The following is a 19,420-nucleotide window of genomic DNA, read 5'->3' as shown; positions in this document are numbered from 1 at the left end:
AATGTATTTATTGTGATCAAATAATAATTAGTAAGAAAAGGTAAAAAACCCAAAAGAAATCGTGAGAAAAAAATATTTTGTCGAAATATTTATCACAAGAAAGTAGAACTTAATACGTATTATGATAAAAACAAATTGCCACATCATTTTTATCATAAATATATAAAGATGTAACGAAACATTCATACGATAAAATAATTGTTTTCGCAATTAATGTACTTATTATGACAAAATTACAATTAGTAAAAAAATAAAAAAATAAAACCAAATTATGACAGTAATATTTATCAAATTAGACTAATCTATTGTTTCGGAAATCAATTTACAAGTTTTCATATTTATTTGGGGATTAGAATGTGTCAGAGATTAATATAAGATATACGATTAAGCCTTAATCATCTTGAGCTTTTAGTTTAAACGGTTCCATGACATGGTATTAGAGTTGCTTGTACCAAACGGTCGAGGGTTCGAGTCCTGGCAACCTCATAAATTTGTAGGATTAAAAACACATGGCGGGTTGGGCCTGTGTTGTACACGCTGCAAGCCCAATGGGCATTTGCATGTGGGGGTGTGTCAGAGATTAATATAAGATATACGATTTAGCGGGTTGGGCCTATGTTGTACACGCTGTAAGCCCAATGTGCATTTGCGTATGGGGGTGTGTATGTAATATTTTTCTTACTACATTATGTAGTCACAATAAATCATATTTCACGGTTATTTAAATTTTGTCATAATAACTAGATTAATGACAAATTATAGTTGTAACAATAATTAAAAACTAATTATGAGGTAATACAATTTTGTCACTAAAAACTTATTAAGACGGGCTTATTGTGACTAGGATGGTGACAAAACACTTTGTAACAAGAAGTTTCTTATGACAAAATATAACTTATTTTGACAAATTAAATTGTCGCAACAAGCTTGAATTCTTGTAGTGGTTACTCAAGAAAGGAAACGATTGGCCCACGAACTAAGAGCGACCGAATTGGAGAGACATTGAGAGAGGGGTTGATGACAAGAGAGAGAGAGAGAAATCTTTCACCGTCCTAGGTTATTTCTCTGTATTAGATTAGACAGTTTAATTTTTTATTTATAGGGAGATGCTAGGTTAAAGCTCTAGCCTCCTTTTCTTCGGTTAGACTCACTCCACCTACAAGGAACCTCTTTGATCGGTCCATACCCAAATAAGTCCAACAATAAATTATTAATAAAAAATAAAATAAAAAAATGAGAGAAGCTCCTCAATAATAATGAAGAAAATATTTTAGTGATTTGAAGAGAAATTAAGAGTTGAAATTAGATTTTGCCATAAATTCTTAAAATTTTAACAAAACAGTTTTTGGAGATGCTTTTAAAGAATATCAATTTGGAAATTTTTAATAATTTATTCATGAGAGTATATATATATATATATATATATATATATATAGAGGAGAGATCAGGTGTGACACATTTCTTGTGGTGTGACAAGCCTTATTGTGTGACAAAGACCAATTTTATAATTAACCAAAAGGATGGGGCAAATTTGTAAATAAAAGAAAAGAGAAAATTGTTTTATTTTTTTCTTTAAAATGCATTTTCTCAACTTTTCCAACCTCGTTTTTCAAAATATTTTATACCGTTGGACTCGTCTTAATTAAACGGTCATTTTAAGATCCATGAAGCTCAAGTAAAAAAAATTCCGGTGAACGAAATCCGGGTGGGCGTTTTCCGGCGAGAAAAAAAGTGTCCTGAAAATTCTCACAAAATTCCAAAAAATGTAAAACTTTAATTCTTCGGTCAAAGCGAGATTTCTTACGGTTTAGTCCCAATAAAACTTTTTCCTTAATTTTATCAATTTTACACGGTTCAACAATTTATTGGGTAAAAAATGTAAGGAATCTCGCTTTAAGCCAAGAATTAAAGTTTCTTAAAATAATGTTTTACATGTTTTGGAATTTTTTGATAATTTTTTGGACACGTTTTTTGTCCTACTTACGTTGTTCCAAATGAGTGTACCATTTGTTCCAACATAATATTTATATTGTTTCAACAGAAAATTGTTTTATTTCTTTTCTTTAAAATACATTTTTCTGACATTTCTAACCTCGTTTTTCGAAATTTTTTATACTATTAGACTCGTCTAAATTAGACAGTTATTTTAAGATTCTTGAAGCTCAAGTAAAAAAAAAATCGGGTGAACGGAATCCGGGTGGGCGTTTTCTAATGAGAAAAAAAGTGCCCAGAAAATTCTTAAAAAATTTCAAAAAATGTAAAACATTATTCTAAGAAACTTTAATTCTTGGGTCGAAGCGGGATTTCTTACGGTTTAGTCCCAATAAAACTTGTTCCTTAATTTTATCCATTTTACATACTTCAACAATTTATTTGGTCAAAACTGTAGGGAATTTCGCTTTGAGCCAAGAATTAAAGTTTCTTAAAATGATGTTTTACATGTTTTTGAATTTTTTGATAATTTTCTGGACATATTTTTTTGTCCTACTTACATTATTCCAAATCAGTGTACCATTTGTTCCAAATCAGTATACCATTTGTTCCAACATAATACTTGTATTGTTCCGACAGAAAAATGTTTTATTTCTTTTCTTTAAAATACATTTTCCCGACATTTCTAACCTTGGTTTTCAAAAAATTTTATACTATTAGACTCGTCTAAATTAGACGGTCATTTTAAGATCCCTGAAGGTCAAGTAAAAAAAATTCCGGTGAACGGAATCCGGGTGGGCGTTTTCTGGCGAGAAACAAAGTGCCCAGAAAATTCTCAAAAAATTCCAGAACATGTAAAACATTATTCTAAGAAACTTTAATTCTTGGGTCGAAGCGAGATTTCTTACGGTATAGTCCCAACAAATTGTTGAAGCATGTAAAATGGATAAAATTAAGGAAAAAGTTTTATTGGGACTAAACCGTAAGAAATCCCGTTTTGACCAAAGAATTAAAGTTTCTTAGAATAATGTTTTACATTTTCTGAAATTTTTTGAGAATTTTCTGGATACTTTTTTTCTCACCGGAAAACGCCCACCCGGATTCCGTTCACCGGAAATTTTTTTACTTGAGCTTCATGGATCTTAAAATGACCGTTTAATTAAGACGAGTCCAACGGTATAAAATTTTTTGAAAAACGAGATTGGAAAATTTGGGAAAATGCATTTTAAAGAAAAAAAATAAAACAATTTTCTCGATCATCTCTTTCATTTTATTTACTAATTTACCACATTCCTTTTTTAATTATCATCAAAACTACGTAGTTTTGTTATGTCACACAATAAGCTCCTTGTCACAACTTAAACTCTTGTCACGCTGGATCTCACCCCTATATATATATATATATAAAGTAGATGCTAATATATTCATAATCAAGGACAATTGTGTATACATCAAGATGGATGTAATTATGAGTTCCCCAGACAATTAAATTGATTTGAACATCCATTGATCATATCTAATTATAGTAAAGAAAGTGAAAGTGATTAAAATTAGCAAGATAATGACATAAATCAAACATTTTTTAGAAAATAAAGAAAAATAAATTTCTACAAGTACATTAATTATGGAATAACCAATGAAATTATAAGGAAATTAACTTCTTATATGGAGAAATCCTAAGGTCCAAGTGGAAACACATAGAGGAATTTCAAATAAATATCTTTGAGATTTTTCCCCAAATACTAGTCTCCAATTAATTGGGGGTTGGGATCTTTAAAAAAATATCAATTATATACAAATGCTTTAAAAAAAAATGTGGTTGAACGATACGAGCTCTTCCATCCTTAACCAAAAAGTGAAGGTTCCAATCTCATATTGGACATGAAAAAATCGTATATCCTTCGAACTAGTTGTTCCATCTATTTGAGGCACTTACTAACCAGTTGGTTTAAAGATGTCGTGACAGTGATGCAGACCCTTCAAAATTAGCTCGTGATTTTATCAGAAAAAAAATTATATGGGTTTGAAATAGTTTTGTAAAATAGTATTTAATGAAAATATGGTGTGTATAGATATAGACTAAAAGTGTGAATTTCATGGCCCCTTTTGGATATAAGAGGAAAATACTTTGACTTTTGTAATTTGAGTTTGGTTAAAGTGTAATAATAATAAATAAATAAGAAGTGGACCATTTTTTGAAATGATTCTCAGAATCTTTTTAAACTTTTAAAGCGTCTCGATAGTATTTTCAATTTATACAAAATATCGAGTTAACTTCCTAAACTTGCATAAAATATAATTAATTAATCATCCATTTAAAAAAAAATAAGTTAAATGCGAAACATGTATTATATACATTTTTAAAAGTAAAACAACAAAGGTTATGGTAATGTGGTTCTAACATTAGATAAAATAAACTTTACAACTGAGCAAATAAAAAAATTCATACGTATATATATCAAAACACTGGTTTCAAGAACAAAGAAACGATGATTGAATTTACCCAATTTAATATTAGTGTCACGGCCCTGTTCTAAGGAACCAATACTAAAATGAAAGGTCTAAGTGAAAGGCAATCCTAAAAGTGTAAGTTAACTTCCAAACATAAAATAAAAATTAAGCTGATAATTTTGATCTAATAATAACTTTTAGGGAAAATTATAAAACTGGGTCAAATGGGAGGCCCATTTACATATTAAACCCATTTACTAATTCTACTACATATCTAGACTGATTTTGTGTGACTTTCCAAAAACACCTCTGACCTTCCCACTTCCACCACTTGCGAATCGTCGCTCCCTCTATCACCTTGGTTATGCGAAAAGTTGCTCCAACATTAATGATTTCAAGACTTTTGATCTTCCTTTCTTCCTTTAAATTGCACGAAATCTGCAACATTTAGTCAAAATCATAATGAATTTCTCTTTTTCATCTCTTCATCTCTTGATTCTGCAACTTTCCAACCCTAGAAAACGAGTAAATGGTTTTTCATCTTCCTGTTCGTTGCTTGGTTTCTTTGTTCTTGTTACCACCAAAGAAATGGTTTTTCTACGTTATTTCCTTCGTTCTTCCCATGTTATCATATTGTTATTGTCGCTTTTGGAGGTGAAAGGGGCGAAAAATGTAAGTATCTGTTTTTTTTTTCTGCGTTTTTTCATGAATTCACTTCACAATCGATGGTTTCGCTAAGCTTTGCGAAGAGAACGAGCCTGGAAAGTGATGATCTACTTCGTGAATTGATGATTTCGTGAAGTTGAAGTTGTGCGAAGAGAAAGAGTCTGAAACGTATGGATCTACCTCGCGAATCGATTAGTTCGCGAAGTCTGCGAATAGATCCTCACGTTTCAGACCTCGCAGACTTCGCGAAAGCATCGATATGCGACGTAGATAGTCACATTTCAGACCTCGCAGACTTCGCGAAAAAATCGATATGCGAAGTAAAATCACCTCTTCCCCAGCACATTTACATTCGCATGCTTCGCTAATTGTCATTTCGCCAAGCCAAAATCGTCCTTTTTCATAACTAACACGTTTAATTTTTTTCTGTAGATGGTTGAATACGTAACATCCCTTTCTGGAAGGCGGCGTACTGGGCTGCAGGGGAGATGATTTTCCTTCCTGTATAGGGATGAACTTCCCTAAGATTGACACATTCACTCCTGAAATGATTGGTTAGGAGAGGTTGTGTCAATCTCGGGGTGCACCATGGGACACGTCCATCCCATGGTGCCAATCTTCAAAGTGGACCTAACTTAATCCGGTGCCAATTTTGAAGCGGATGAGTAATCTTGGTGTGCACCGTGCGACACGTCCAGACCTTTCGGGATGGATGTGTCACATGATGCACACCAAGATTACTCATTCGTTTCAAAATTGGTACCAGATTAGTTAGTTTCACTTTAAAATGATTGGTTAGTAGAGTTCATTGTGGCAATCTTGTTGTAAATTTTGATAATGTTATGATTTGAATGTTGTTATTGTGGCAATCTTGTTGTAAATTTTGATAATGTTATGATTTTAATGTTCGAATCCGTTGTTGTTTGCCAATTTTTGTTATATACCACTTCGCGTATTAGCTTCAAATCATATCCAGCATTCGCATATACGAACTAAATTCATCAAGCAAAACAAACTTCAGTTTCGCAGGCTTCGCATATGGGAACTAAATTCATTAAGCAAAACAAACTTCAGCTTCGCAGGCTTCGCATATGCGAACTAAATTCATTAAGTAAATTAAAACATTAACTTCGCAGGCTTCGCATATGGGTGAATATGCGAAGTCAGACGGGATGGGGCGAGCTCCGCGTAAATATTGAGGGTATTTTTGGAAAGTCACACAAAATCAGTCTAGATATGTAATAGAATTAGTAAATGGATTTAATATGTAAATGGACCTCTCATTTGACCCAGTTTTGTAATTTCCCTAACTTTTATCATAATCTCTCATGCACCCTCGCATGCGGATGATAATTAGGTTTGAAACATGTACAATACATACCTATCTAACCACGTATTGAAATCTTTTTTTTTTTTTGATAGCAATGCTAATATTTCATTAAATCATAAAATTGCAAGTACACAAGAGACGAGTAAGGAATAAAACCTTACATACATATAGGCTAAGCCTAATATATAGTCCAAGAAGGCAAGAAAATGACTATTAAAAGCAAGAAAATGACTATTAAAAACAAAAAAAAAACCATTAAAGGTATATCAAACATAAACAACATTTGAACTATATATAGATCGTAACTCCAAATTCGCCGTAAAGCAACTGTAGTCCAATCTTTAGCCTTTGAACCATTCTGAACATTCGGATCTAAGTCTTTTCTTTTGCAACCACGTAGATCCAGTGATCTACGGATAAAATCTACCGTTTCTGTCCTTGCTAAAATAGAAAATGTTACAAAAACAAAGAGTTTAGCCAACAGACGCAGTTCAAACGGATTCAGATGTACAATAAAATATATAGGATCCAACAAAAACTGACACAAACAAAATGAAAGTAACTACGAAAACAGAAAAACAAAAACAGTGGGAGGAGGAAGAAGGAAAACAAGCTTCCTTCTTCCTCCTCAACGAGACAGCAGCGGAGAGGAAGGCAGACGAGGAGAGATGGTGGTTTAGAAGGGGTGGGAGAGAAGAAGAAGAAGAAGAAGAAGAAGAAGAAGGATGAGGTGGGAGGCGGAAAAGATTTGAGCTGCTAGAGAGAAGGGAGACCTTCTCTCACTAGCGGATAGGTTTTGCAAATATTTCGGTATTGAAATATTTTTTAATAAATGAGAGTTGTCATGATTCAAACTTTTGACCAATTGGTCTAAGAAGCCCTCATATACCATATCATTTAATTAAAAACTTAAAGTAATAGTTAATTAAAACTCAATAATAACTTTTATTATCACCTTTGACACCAATACATGTGGATGCGTTATAAAACTATGTAACCCAAGGAATGAGACTTTAGCTTTTGATTATGTTGTTACAATTAGTATCAGATCCGACTCTCCACGTACAACATGTTGATTTGGAGACAAACCAGACGGATGATGGAAGATCCATAACGACCGGGTCCTAAAGGGGTGGCATTGGGATGAAAGGCTTAAACAAAGAGCGACCTAAAGGATAGCGATGATATAGGAATAAACTGAATTTCACGTCGGAAATGGAGAATATGATTGACTTAGCTATATTCATAAGGTGTGTTCTCAATCTATGTACACATGCTTTTAAGCTGTGATGTCCAAAGAATGAGACTTAGACCAAAACAAACAGTAAAAGCTTCAAAAACTTTTAGTGAAAATTTGTTAGAAAATGTCAACAATTATGTTGCAAATCCCATTAGAAAAAATGTTGTTGTCTTTATCATGTAAGGCAACGGAAAGCCTGTTCGTGTTAGGAAAAATGCATTTCATTGACCGAACCCGACCCATCCCAACGAAAGAACAATGCATAAAAGTGTTGTCTTAGCCATTTTTATTCAATTTCAAAAGATTTAAGTGCCTAATACAAAGATTCGGTGTGGTTACACTCGGCAATCTAGGGTATAACATATCTAAATGGATTGTACTTGACTTTTACAATCAAATACTATTACAACTGTATAAATGATAATAATTGTCTAATCAATTGACACTCGTATTTTAAACACTGGGATCTGATGTTAGAAGTGTATCAATATTGACACCTGATATCTCTCACTGAACTCGATAATGCAATTATCAATTTTTTTACTTCTAAAACTAGTGTCTTGAACAATAATTTCGTACACTTTGTGATAACACAATAAAAAAAACTAATTGAAATAAAATTTTAAGTTAATAACTAAATCTAATAATAACTTTATTATTAATTTTTGACATACATCCATATATTAATACCCCTTAATTTGAAGCCACGTACAACACGTATATATTGAAATTTCATTAGTATATTAAAATCACCGAGATTGGCATTTTCGTCCACTTAATTTTAAGAGGCTTTAATACCATATTAAATAACGAATTAAATTAAAATTTCAAAACTTATAGTTTTTTGAAACAACTCAAAACTTATAGTTAAGTTGCAAATATAAATTAAATCATTCCCCAAAAAATAAGCAACTATATAGTATGAAAAGACTTGCAGATTTGATATAAAGTACATGAAAGTTATGTATATATATCTACACATGTGTATATATAGGTGGAAACATATATTTATACAAACTACAACTTTGACTCTTATCCAAATTTTAACCTATAGTCCCTATTTCTGAATTTGATGACATTTAGCTTATATATTTTAACTATTATTGCAATTATTTCCCTTAGTAAGATCACCATCGAACTTACATTATAATTCATAGATACATCGTGTAAGAAAAATACAATACTCGCCAATATAAGCTCGCACGCTGTGTGACCTCTAAAAGTGACCAGCTAAATTTCGACGAGAGCTACTTTATCACAGTTTCAATTCTTAAAATTGACTAGCACGTCAAACATTATTTTTCACTTAATAAAACCTATAATTTAGATGATATGTAAAAACAGTTTCGTGGTTTAAAAGTTTACAAATAGAAAGGATTAATAGGTTAAGCAGATTGCAAATTTGAACATTATGTAAAAAAAAAATTGTTTTTGTGGCTCTAATACTTTCAAATGGATTGATTTGTAACAATAAAAAGATTGATTTTGTAAATTATCACGTATGAAATTTAACTTTGCAAAGTAATTAAACCATAAGTACTGTTTAACTGCTTTCAAACAAAAAAAAGTACTGTTTAACTGAAAAGTTGATTCAAGCAAACTTAAACATAAGATTAAAATTACAAATCTGTATTTGAAAATTAGACAAATCACATATATTATTTTTATACTATAACCTCATTTATATTTATTTTATTTTAATTTTTTATTAACCTCTTGGTAGACACTATGGTTACTTTGTTTTTGACAAAATAACCATTATTTTATTTTTTCCACCATTGGATGATGATGTAGAAAATTAATCCAATGGTAAAAAACAAAGTAATGAATTTAATGGTGGAAAAAAACAAAATAATGGTTACTGTGTTTTTTTTTTTGAAAAAAAAATTATACTAGTTTTAGTTTTAATTTTTTTTTTGTGAAATATTTATCTTCTGTTGTATCTTTTCTTTAATAGAATAAATATACGAGTATATATAGACTATGTTTACTTTTTTTTTGATAAAGTAAGTCTTACTTTAAGTGTTTTCACCATTTGATGAATTTTACACTCCACTATCCAATGATGAAAAAATAAAGTAATGCTTACTTTGTCAAAAACAAAGTAAACATATATATAAAAGTAATTTTCAACAAATTAATTTAAACGAAAAGTACAAAAACAAACCTTGTTGTTTTACCGATTTGAAAAAAACAATAAATAAGTATTTTTAACAAATTAATTTATGGGAAAAGTATAAAAATAAACCTTGTGATTTCGCCGATTTGCAGAAACAACCCACGTGATTTAAGAGTTTGCAAATAGGAGTCCGTCTTTTTTAGAGTTTACAAAAACTAGTACCACTCACCTGGACTCTGAATGACCAAATACATTTGGTCATTTACCGTTAGATCTAAGATCACTAAATCTACATCTTAGGATGTTTTGGATATCCACCGCACGATTATAATGAACCTAGATCTAACGGTTAATGATCAAATTCATTTGGTCATTCAGGGTCCAGATGAGCACTACTGTACAAAAACTCAATCATTCCTTTAAAAATTATTGTTGTGACTATGTACTCCAAAAGAAAACGATTTGAAGCAATTAAAAAATCTGACTTTACAAATTATTCAAAATTCAAGGCATAACTTTGCAAATTAACTAAGCATAATTATTGTTTGGTCGAAAAATTACTCACATTATGTTTTAACTGCAAAATTCATAAAGCGCAGACCCCTATTAGTAAACTTTTAAACTATGAGAACTGGCAGTAGTGTTCACATGGACCCTAATGACCACGGTGAATGTGGTCATTCACCATTAAATGTAGGCTGATTAAAATCCTAAGGTGTAGATTCAAAACATCATAATGCTTAGATTTAATCAGTCTACATCTAACGGTGAATGACTAAACTCACATGATCATCAGGGTCCATGTGAAAAATACTGGAAAACTGGATTTACATACCGGACAAACACAAGATTTATTTTTTTAATTTTCTCTTAATTTAAATGAAATCGTTAAAAAGCTATAAAATTTCCGACAATTTATTAAATGTTATATAACCAATGTTATCAGGCTCGGATCGGACCGGCCGGTCGAACTGGGAACCGGCGAGGAAGCCGGTCTGAGCCTGTGCGGTTTTTTGGAGGCGCAAAAAACCGGTGAGACCCTGAATTTTGGGCTGGGCAGTTTTTTAGGCGGGATGGATGAAAAAATTTAGCAAAAACTGGTTTGTTTTTTATGCAATGAAGTAAGGAAAAATTTAGTAAAAGGAGGGTGGGCTAAGAGTGCCAATTTCGGGGCAGCATTCGCGTCGCCCATATCGTGCGGGTGCGCCACTAACCCGATGGTGGAACGACTGCACCCCCTGCGCGTGAGAGAGCATTTCCCTTAGTAATTACTTAAAGGCTTGTGAAGACCATTTACTTATAAACTAGTTAACATTCTTATTTCTTTCCTATGTGGGATAATAATGCTTAGTTTATTATAAAGCATTTCAAGTAGTTCACTTTAAGCGTTAATTTCTCATTCATCACTTGTCCGTTTTGAATTTATAATGTACCGTTAAAAAGATCGCATGTCATAAAATACATTTACATATTTCAAGTTATTCTAAATTCTATTTATCCGTTATATATTTAAGTCTCAAGTTGACAAAACATAACAAATCAAAAGTTGTTTATAATTTTTTTTGGATATATATAATTTATAAAAATAATTTTAAAATAATTATATATATTTAATATATATAAATATTATTTATTTATTTATTACGTCATCCGGTTCGACCAATCCGAGCCATCCGGTCCGACCAAGTGACCCATGATCCAGTCACCAATCCGGTTTGATGTCCGGTCCGGTTCCGATAACATTGTATATAACTACAAGATAAGGAGGGATACATGAATACTTGTTACAACTTACACCAATCATTCTCATTCTCATACTAAAAAAAACAATTACTAGCAAATTCAAGAATCTAAATTTCAGACGGTATATTCTTCTAAAATTTCATCAAACAATCAATGTCCGTACATCAGCATCACGTAATTCCATATAATATATTAGGCTTAATATCCCAACTTGTTAAAAAAAAAAAAAAAAAAAAATTGATTGGCCTCTGAACTTTCAAAGTCTTTCGATAGTCCCTTCAACTTGTATAAAATGTTCAATTAGCCTCTTGGTCTTGTCTTACTAGAGATAGGAATTCTTTCCATGATTCATTCCCAGTTTATTGTAATCGAGGAGGTTGAGCATGATCGTTTCAGTTAGATGCACATCAATGATTCTGGTCGATGTCACGTAAGCTTTTTCTTTGAGAAGTTAGATAGAACCATCTAGGAAGCAATAAGGGGTAAGATTGGTGGTCTCACAATTCAACTTTTTAGGAGTTAAAAAATGCTGACTTGCGCGTTGACCGGTCATTTTTATCTGGTGTACATCATAGTGAAAGGTCACCTATAAGGTCGTACATATTAATGAGACAAATTAAATGTTGTACACGAAAATGTGAAATTGGACAAAGACTGTATATCATTGATGAAATTTACTCTTATAATAAGTTCCAATAATAGTTTTTCTTATTAATTTATGGCACACATCCGCATGCTAATGTTCACTCTGTTTAAAACATATACAATATATACTTATCTTTCTATATGTTTAAATTTCATCACTAAATTGAGATCACCAAAATTTGAATCCCTATCCACTCAACAACAACAACAACAAAACTTTAGTCCTGAAATGATTCGGGGTCAGCTTACATGAAACGTCATATGAAACCGTGAAATCAAGTCGTGTCAGCAACATAAATTCTCTCCATCCACTACCATATTTTCCTCAATCCCCAATAAATTCATATCACTTTCAATCACCCTCTTCCAAGTTTGCTTAGATCTTCCTCTGTCCCTCACCTTTCCATCCATTTGACACTCTTCAATCATTCTAACCGGCGCATCAAGCGCTCTTCGTCTTAGATGGCCAAATCACCTTAATCGATTTTTTCTCATTTTAAGAAATTTGAATCCTCGCTCACCCGTATTAAAAAATTTGAATTGAATTAAATGCTCAATAATACATATATACATAAGGTACAATAATACATATACACATATATGCAAATTTCAGTCACCAATCACAATAGAATTAATTAAATCCCCAAAAAAAATCTGCAACTATATGGCATGAAAAGACTTGTAGATTTGATATAAAGTACATCAAAATTATGTATATATAGGTAGAAGCATATATTTATACAACAAGGCACAAACTACAACTTTGATTCTTATCCAAATTTCAACATCTAGTCCCTATCTTTTAATTTCATGACATTAGCTTATGTATTTTAATTATTATTACAATTTAATCCCTTATCCTTTAAGATATTCTATCATACTTATAGTTTTAGAGTAATACAACTAAATAATGAATAGATGACACTTGTACATATTTATTTTTTAAGATCGGTCATTTCTTATGAAATTATATAAATCTATTCAGGGACGGAGACAAAAGGGGGTCCGGGTCTCTCCGGCCGGCGAAACCACCATGACCACGAGTAGTTTCGGCCCCATTGTCTCCATAAAATTTGAGGCTGTGGTGGTTCTGGCCCCATGTTTTTAAGAAATTTAGATCGGGTACTGAATTAGACACAACTTTTTTTACATGTTAAGAATCTTAAATATAATATAGCTTAATTTTAAAAAATTGTACATTATACTTAAAAATTGGTTATTGACCACTCTGATTGTAATACATATATATACGGAAAAAAAATTGAACAAGTTCGATTTAACAAATTTTTTTTTTACACACCACGTATAAAATCGGCCCCCCAACTGAACAATCATGTATTCGCCAGTGAATCTATTTTCTATTGATTGAATGTATTACTATTAAGTATAATAGAAATTCTAATCATATAATGTATGTCTGCTAATAATATTAATAAGAAGGTAAAGTTTAATAATAATAAAAGTATATAGACTGACGCTCGGTTTGATAAATCACTTAGAGCTTGTTTGGTTCAGCTGTTAGCTAATAGCTGTTGCGGTTGCTGTTAGCTGTTTGCAGTTGCAGTAAGTTGTTAGTTGTTGTTGTTAGTTGTTTGTTATTAGCTATTTAATTACTAGTGTTTGGTAAAATTATATGGAACTGTTGCTGTTCGGTTTAAAATATCTAAAATGGACATGTTTTAAATTAATCAACGGTGAAATTATAAAAGACAAAATGTGAAAAAATACTCATAATGTTTACAACTAGGAATAATTTTACTCTTAACGCCTAAAATGGTGCAATTTTATCCATAATACTGGCAGCTAAAAACAATTTTACCCCTAACACTGACAAGTTAGGTCAATTTCAGATATTATTAGAAAACATAGATATTTTGTTTCTTATTCTACACCAATTGCTCCTAGCTATAAATGTTAGAGGTATTTTTGCACTTTATCCTATTATAAAATAAAAAATGTGTTACACAAATTAATAAAAATAATCTATATAAAAAATAAAAAATTTATTGAACGCAACAAAACCTTGTTCTTCCGGTAATTATGTTGTAGAAGGATAATTTTGTCAATAACATATAACTACAAACAGCTGTTTATGAAAAGCTTCAAATATGAGCTTTTCGTGAAACGCTCCAAAACGCTGCAGTTTCCAGAGAAAACGCTAAACGTTGCGGTTATATAAACCTAACCAAACGCTATATTTCCTGCGGTTTGAAGTGAAACGCTAAACGCTCCTCCGAAAAGCTGAAACAAACACCCTCTTAATGACTTTAACTAAAATATTAAGCACTTATTTAATGTAAGTATGTTTGATAACTGTTACTTCTCCATTACTTGAATTATTCAATTAAGTTAAAATTCATTTATTATTGTAGATTAAAATATTTAACTTAAAATTTTAAGTTGAAAATTATCAACTAATATTTTTAACTTCAATATTTATTTCTAATATTTATCAAACAGTTACATCATTTAATAATTTCAGCACTTTTAATATTCAACACTTAAAATTCAGTATTTATTTTTTCAGTTTTATCTAACAACACCTAAGTATCACTGTATCAAAGTTAAAATATAAAACATCTACAAGTTTAATAAGAGCTAAATACTATATATCTTTCAATTTACTAGCAATTCTAGCCTCTATGGGCATGAAGGGCTGTCTCGGACGCCATTGGTATCCGAGATCTTGTTGAAATAGGAGGTTGGTTTAGCATTCCGACCATGATTACTTTAGTACTTCATGATGAGTTGCAATCTCCGTGAACACTCTTATGAATTTATACATTTATTTTGATAAGTAAACTAATTAATCAACCCTACCATGATCACGAAGTTGATATGTAACAAGTCAATTCCAATGAAGTAGTTCTTCTATCATTTGCATAGCAATTCTATCTTCTTCATCCACACTCCCAACTCCCGCATCGTTTGTCGCTAATGATGACGAAGACGATGATGGCGACAATGAAGATATCGACGATGGTGATAGCGACGACCTGTCCTCCTCAGTCACTTGTTGTATCTTCTTATTTCCAAGCTCAACTCTCATTACCCAATTAGAACTCGACCTCGATCCACCTCCCCCTCCTTTCTGCCACACGCCAATATGCGAATTATCGTTATCCAGCCTCAAACACGTCAACGAAGCCGGCGACGAGTCTTTACAACTCTTCCTCAACTTCCCATTCAACACCTCCGCGAGACTCTTACTACTTTTAGAGAACCCCAACGGCGATATCACCGACGAACTCAATTTGTCGCTAATAGTCAACCCACTACCGTTTTTCTCATCCGCGGCGAAATTTGTCTTGGCGTTTTGCCCATTCATCAAAATGGCTGCTTCGTCATACGCTCTCGCTGCAGCTTCGGCTGTCTCGAATGTCCCCAACCATATCCTCCTCTTCCTGAAAAACATATAGAAGATAGAATAAGAACAATGAGAGTATACAAACCGAAAAACTATACTATACGCCAGACGCACCACGTCTCGTGAGTAATAAATAGAGAGGGGGGAATTACAGTAAGGGGTGACGAATTTCGGAGACCCAAGAGCCCCACTGGCGTTGCCTGACTCCTCTGAATTTCTTGGATTGTACCATGATGTTTTTTTGAGTGTCAGAAAAATTTGCAGAGATTATTTATAATTATGATTAGAAGATGATGATGATTGTAATTATAAGTGGAGGAGTGAGAAAGTTTTAGAGAGAGAGAAGTAATTGTCGGTGAAATGGATGGGAAAAAGTCTAAATTGCAATAAAGATTTTCACCTACACCAAACTATATCATAAAAAAAAAATGAAATGAAGTCCTTATAACAACTAGATTTAATAAATGATAACATGCACTGTTAAATTATATACTAATAATGTATAAATAAATAAGGTTTGAATATATACTTAGTCCCTCCCAATTTGAATATAAACACTGAATTTATGTTTCCGCAGCTGACCAATCAATTCACGACACGTGTATATTTTTTCTTTCCATCAATCATGCTCATATAGTGGTAGTCAAAACGATTTTTATTGGTCAGGAATATTACTTATGGAGTACTGTAAAATTTCTCATGTTTCCACATGCTATATCAGCAGTTAGGATGAAATGACATCATCTGAGTGGAGGGACCATTATTAGTCCCGATACACAGTAGAATCTTTCCTCTGTGAGAGTATTCCGATACCAATTAGAACTTCTTTAATGTCTGAAGTAAGACAGCAAAAGGATTAAGGCAAGACCGTTGATCGATAAATTCATTTTGATGCTTAAGTTGATGGAGTTTAGAATGAGAGCACTAAACAATTGAGAATAAATTACAATATGTATGTACCTTGAATGTGAAGTCATACTCTATTTAGAGAGAGACAGAGGTAAAATCGGTAGTCGGCGTCAATATTCACCCTAGAGTCCTTGGAGGACATGTGTTGGCTTCCAACTGGTGGACGTATTTTAAGTAGTTAGCAATACACCAAAACTGAGATTCGTTAATCCTAGACGTGAATTAGGGGTCCTGGTCTGAAGAGGATTTGGTGTGTATCAAATTGGTCCACATGTTTTGAGGGATATTTATTCATGTTTACTTCGATTTGACGGTTTTCCTTGTTCTGGACATCCATATTGACTAAAATGAGGATACATGTAGCTTGATGTTATTCGCATGATATCACTATATATATCTTAATTTGTTTAAAACGATCAATATTTAATTTTATTTTTAAAATCACTACTTAATTTGCTTACAACGACTTTTCTACTGCTTCAACTTACTTTAACTTTATGTAACAATTTTGTCCAATATCATGTAGATATTGTCCTCTTTGATCCAAATCTAATACTTTAAACATCGTAGGTTTAAAACACATCTACATATATTAGAAATCTACCTTACTTATAAGGCTCAGTATATATGTAAAAATTATAATAAAAAAATATTATTCAATTTTAACTATTTTTTTTGGTTAAAATGGTTGTTGACAGAAAGATTGACTTGAAAGTTTTGGCATATTTAATTTTAATTGGTTATATACATTAAAGTCAATAGTTAAAAAATGATTAATTATTAACATTAAGAGGGTGTTTGGTTACCTACTTTTCATCTCCTATTTGCATTTTCATTAGAGTTTGAGGTGTTTGGTTGGACACCTACTGTTTACCTTTTACAACTGAAAAGTAGCTTTTTACAAAAGCAGGAAATCCCTGCTTTTTGGAAAAGCAGGTTTTTCGAAAGGCAAACAACAAACAGAATTAGGAACCAGCAAACAGGAACATCAAACAGCAAATAGCCAAACGGACCCTAAATGCAGTTAAAAATACACAAATCATATTTATTTGCGTGTGACATTACATTTCTAACAAATAAAAAAATAATAATAAAGAGTTAATAAAAGCATTAGAAATAGACATATTGATAAAGTATTACATATTTTAAGTTTAATAAACTAAAGCAGCCATTTATTTCAAAAAAAAAAAAAAACTAAAGCAGCCACTCTTTAAATTAAAAACAAATTTCATACTATTTTTTTAAAAAAATATATGGTCATTCTAGTAAAGTAAATTGTAGGGAATTTCAACATGTGTCACAATTATGTCTATATATATATATATATATATATATATATATATATAAAAAAAAGAGATCAGGTGTGACACATTTCTTATGGCGTGACAAGTTTTATTGTGTGACAAGTATCACTTTTGTAATTAACCAGGGAAAGGTGGCAAATTTGTAAATAAAATGAAAGAAAAAATTGTTTTATTTCTTTTCTTTAAAATGCATTTTTCCGACTTTTCCAACCTCGTTTTTCAAAAACTTTTATACCATTGGACTCGTCTTAATTAGACGGTCATTTTAAGAACCCAGAAGCTCAAGTAAAAAAAAATCCGGCGATTTGTTTTTCTGTAAGAAAAACAATGCCCAGAAAATTTTCAGAAAATATAAAACATCATTCTGAGAAACTTTAATTCTTGACTCAAAGTGATATTCCTCACGGTTTAGTCCCAAATCAACGGAATCCGTGGATTAGGTGGGCGTTTCCGGCGAGAAAACAGAAAGTATCCAGAAAATTCTCAAAAAATTTCAGAAAATGCAAAACATTATTTTGAGAAACTTTAATTCTTGGGTCGAAGCAAGATTGCTTACAGTTTAGTCCCAATAAAACAATTTCCTTAATTTTATCCATTTTACATGCTTCAATAATTTATTGGGTCAAAACCTTAAGAAATATCATTTTGAGCCAAGAATTAAAGTTTCTTAAAATAATATTTTACATATTTTAGAATTTTTTGATAATTTTCTGGGCAATTTTTGGTCTTACCTTTCAGCATTATTTGTTGCAATATTTTGTTGGAACAAGATAACTATTCTGTTGGAACAATATAATTATTCTGTTGGAAGAATATAAGAATTAGAATTATTTTCTAAATAATATAACTAATATAAATTTGAAGATACTATAATAAATACTAAGAAACAAAAATAAAATTGAAGACATGGATAATAAAATTGATTTGTAACAATTAGTAAACTGATTTATTATGTTGGAACAATATAAGTATTATGCTGAAATAATAGAACTATTTTGTTGGAAAAATTGGTACGCTGATTTATTCTGTTGGAACAATATAAGTATTATGTTGGAACAAATGGTACACTGATTTGGAACAATTTCGTACACAGTCGCAACAATGTAAATAAGACAAAAAAGCGTGCCCAGAAAATTATCAAAAAATTCTAAAACATGTAAAACATCATTTTAAGAAACTTCAATTCTTGGCTCAAAATGAGATTCCTTACGGTTTTTACCCAACAAATTGTTGAAGCATATAAAATGGATAAAATTAAGGAACAAGTTTTATTGGGACTAAACCGTAAGAAATCTCGCTTTGTCCCAAGAATTAAAGTTTCTCAGAATAATGTTTTACATTTTCTGAAATTTTTTGAGAATTTTCTAGGCACTTTTTTTTTGCCAGAAAACGCCCACCCGGATTCCGTTCACCGGAATTTTTTTTACTTGAGCTTCAGGGATCTTAAAATGACCGTCTAATTTAGACGAGTCTAATAGTATAAAAAATTTCAAAAAACGAGGTTAGAAATGTCGGGAAAATGTATTTTAAACAAAAAGAAATAAAACAATTTTATCACTCATCTATTTCCTTTTATTTATAAATTTGTCACATTGCTCTTTTCAATTATTATCAAACTATGTAGTTTTGTTATGTCACACAATAAGCTCATTGTCACACCGTAACCCCTTGTCACACTGGATCTCACCTATATATATATATATATATGAGATCA

The 19,420-nt window shown here is 31.5% G+C and overlaps 1 protein-coding gene across 1 annotated transcript; it reads right to left on the bottom strand.

The window, feature by feature from the left end:
• Positions 1-14,585: 14,585 nt before the first annotated feature.
• LOC136203094 (ethylene-responsive transcription factor SHINE 2-like) lies at positions 14,586-15,867 on the bottom strand. The gene is made up of 2 exons (XM_065994146.1): positions 15,646-15,867; positions 14,586-15,530 (listed from the first exon to the last, which is right to left on the bottom strand). The coding sequence occupies exons 1-2, from the start codon at positions 15,723-15,725 to the stop codon at positions 14,975-14,977; spliced, it is 636 nt and encodes a 211-aa protein (XP_065850218.1). The 5' UTR covers positions 15,726-15,867; the 3' UTR covers positions 14,586-14,974.
• Positions 15,868-19,420: the final 3,553 nt, after the last annotated feature.

Source organism: Euphorbia lathyris, chromosome 8 (genome assembly GCF_963576675.1).
Source record: "Euphorbia lathyris chromosome 8, ddEupLath1.1, whole genome shotgun sequence".
NCBI classification, from domain to species: Eukaryota; Viridiplantae; Streptophyta; class Magnoliopsida; order Malpighiales; family Euphorbiaceae; genus Euphorbia; species Euphorbia lathyris.
The sequence above is the reverse complement of the archived record's forward strand: the minus strand, read 5'-3'. Positions and strand labels throughout refer to the sequence as shown.

Coding starts and splice junctions, on each gene's coding strand:
- LOC136203094 (XM_065994146.1), bottom strand. CDS start 15,725: ATGGTACAATCCAAGAAATTCAGAGGAGTCAGGCAACGCCAGTGGGGC. Junction 15,531..15,645: donor GAAATTCGTCACCCCTTACT/GTAATTCCCCCC, acceptor TATGTTTTTCAG/GAAGAGGAGGATATGGTTGG.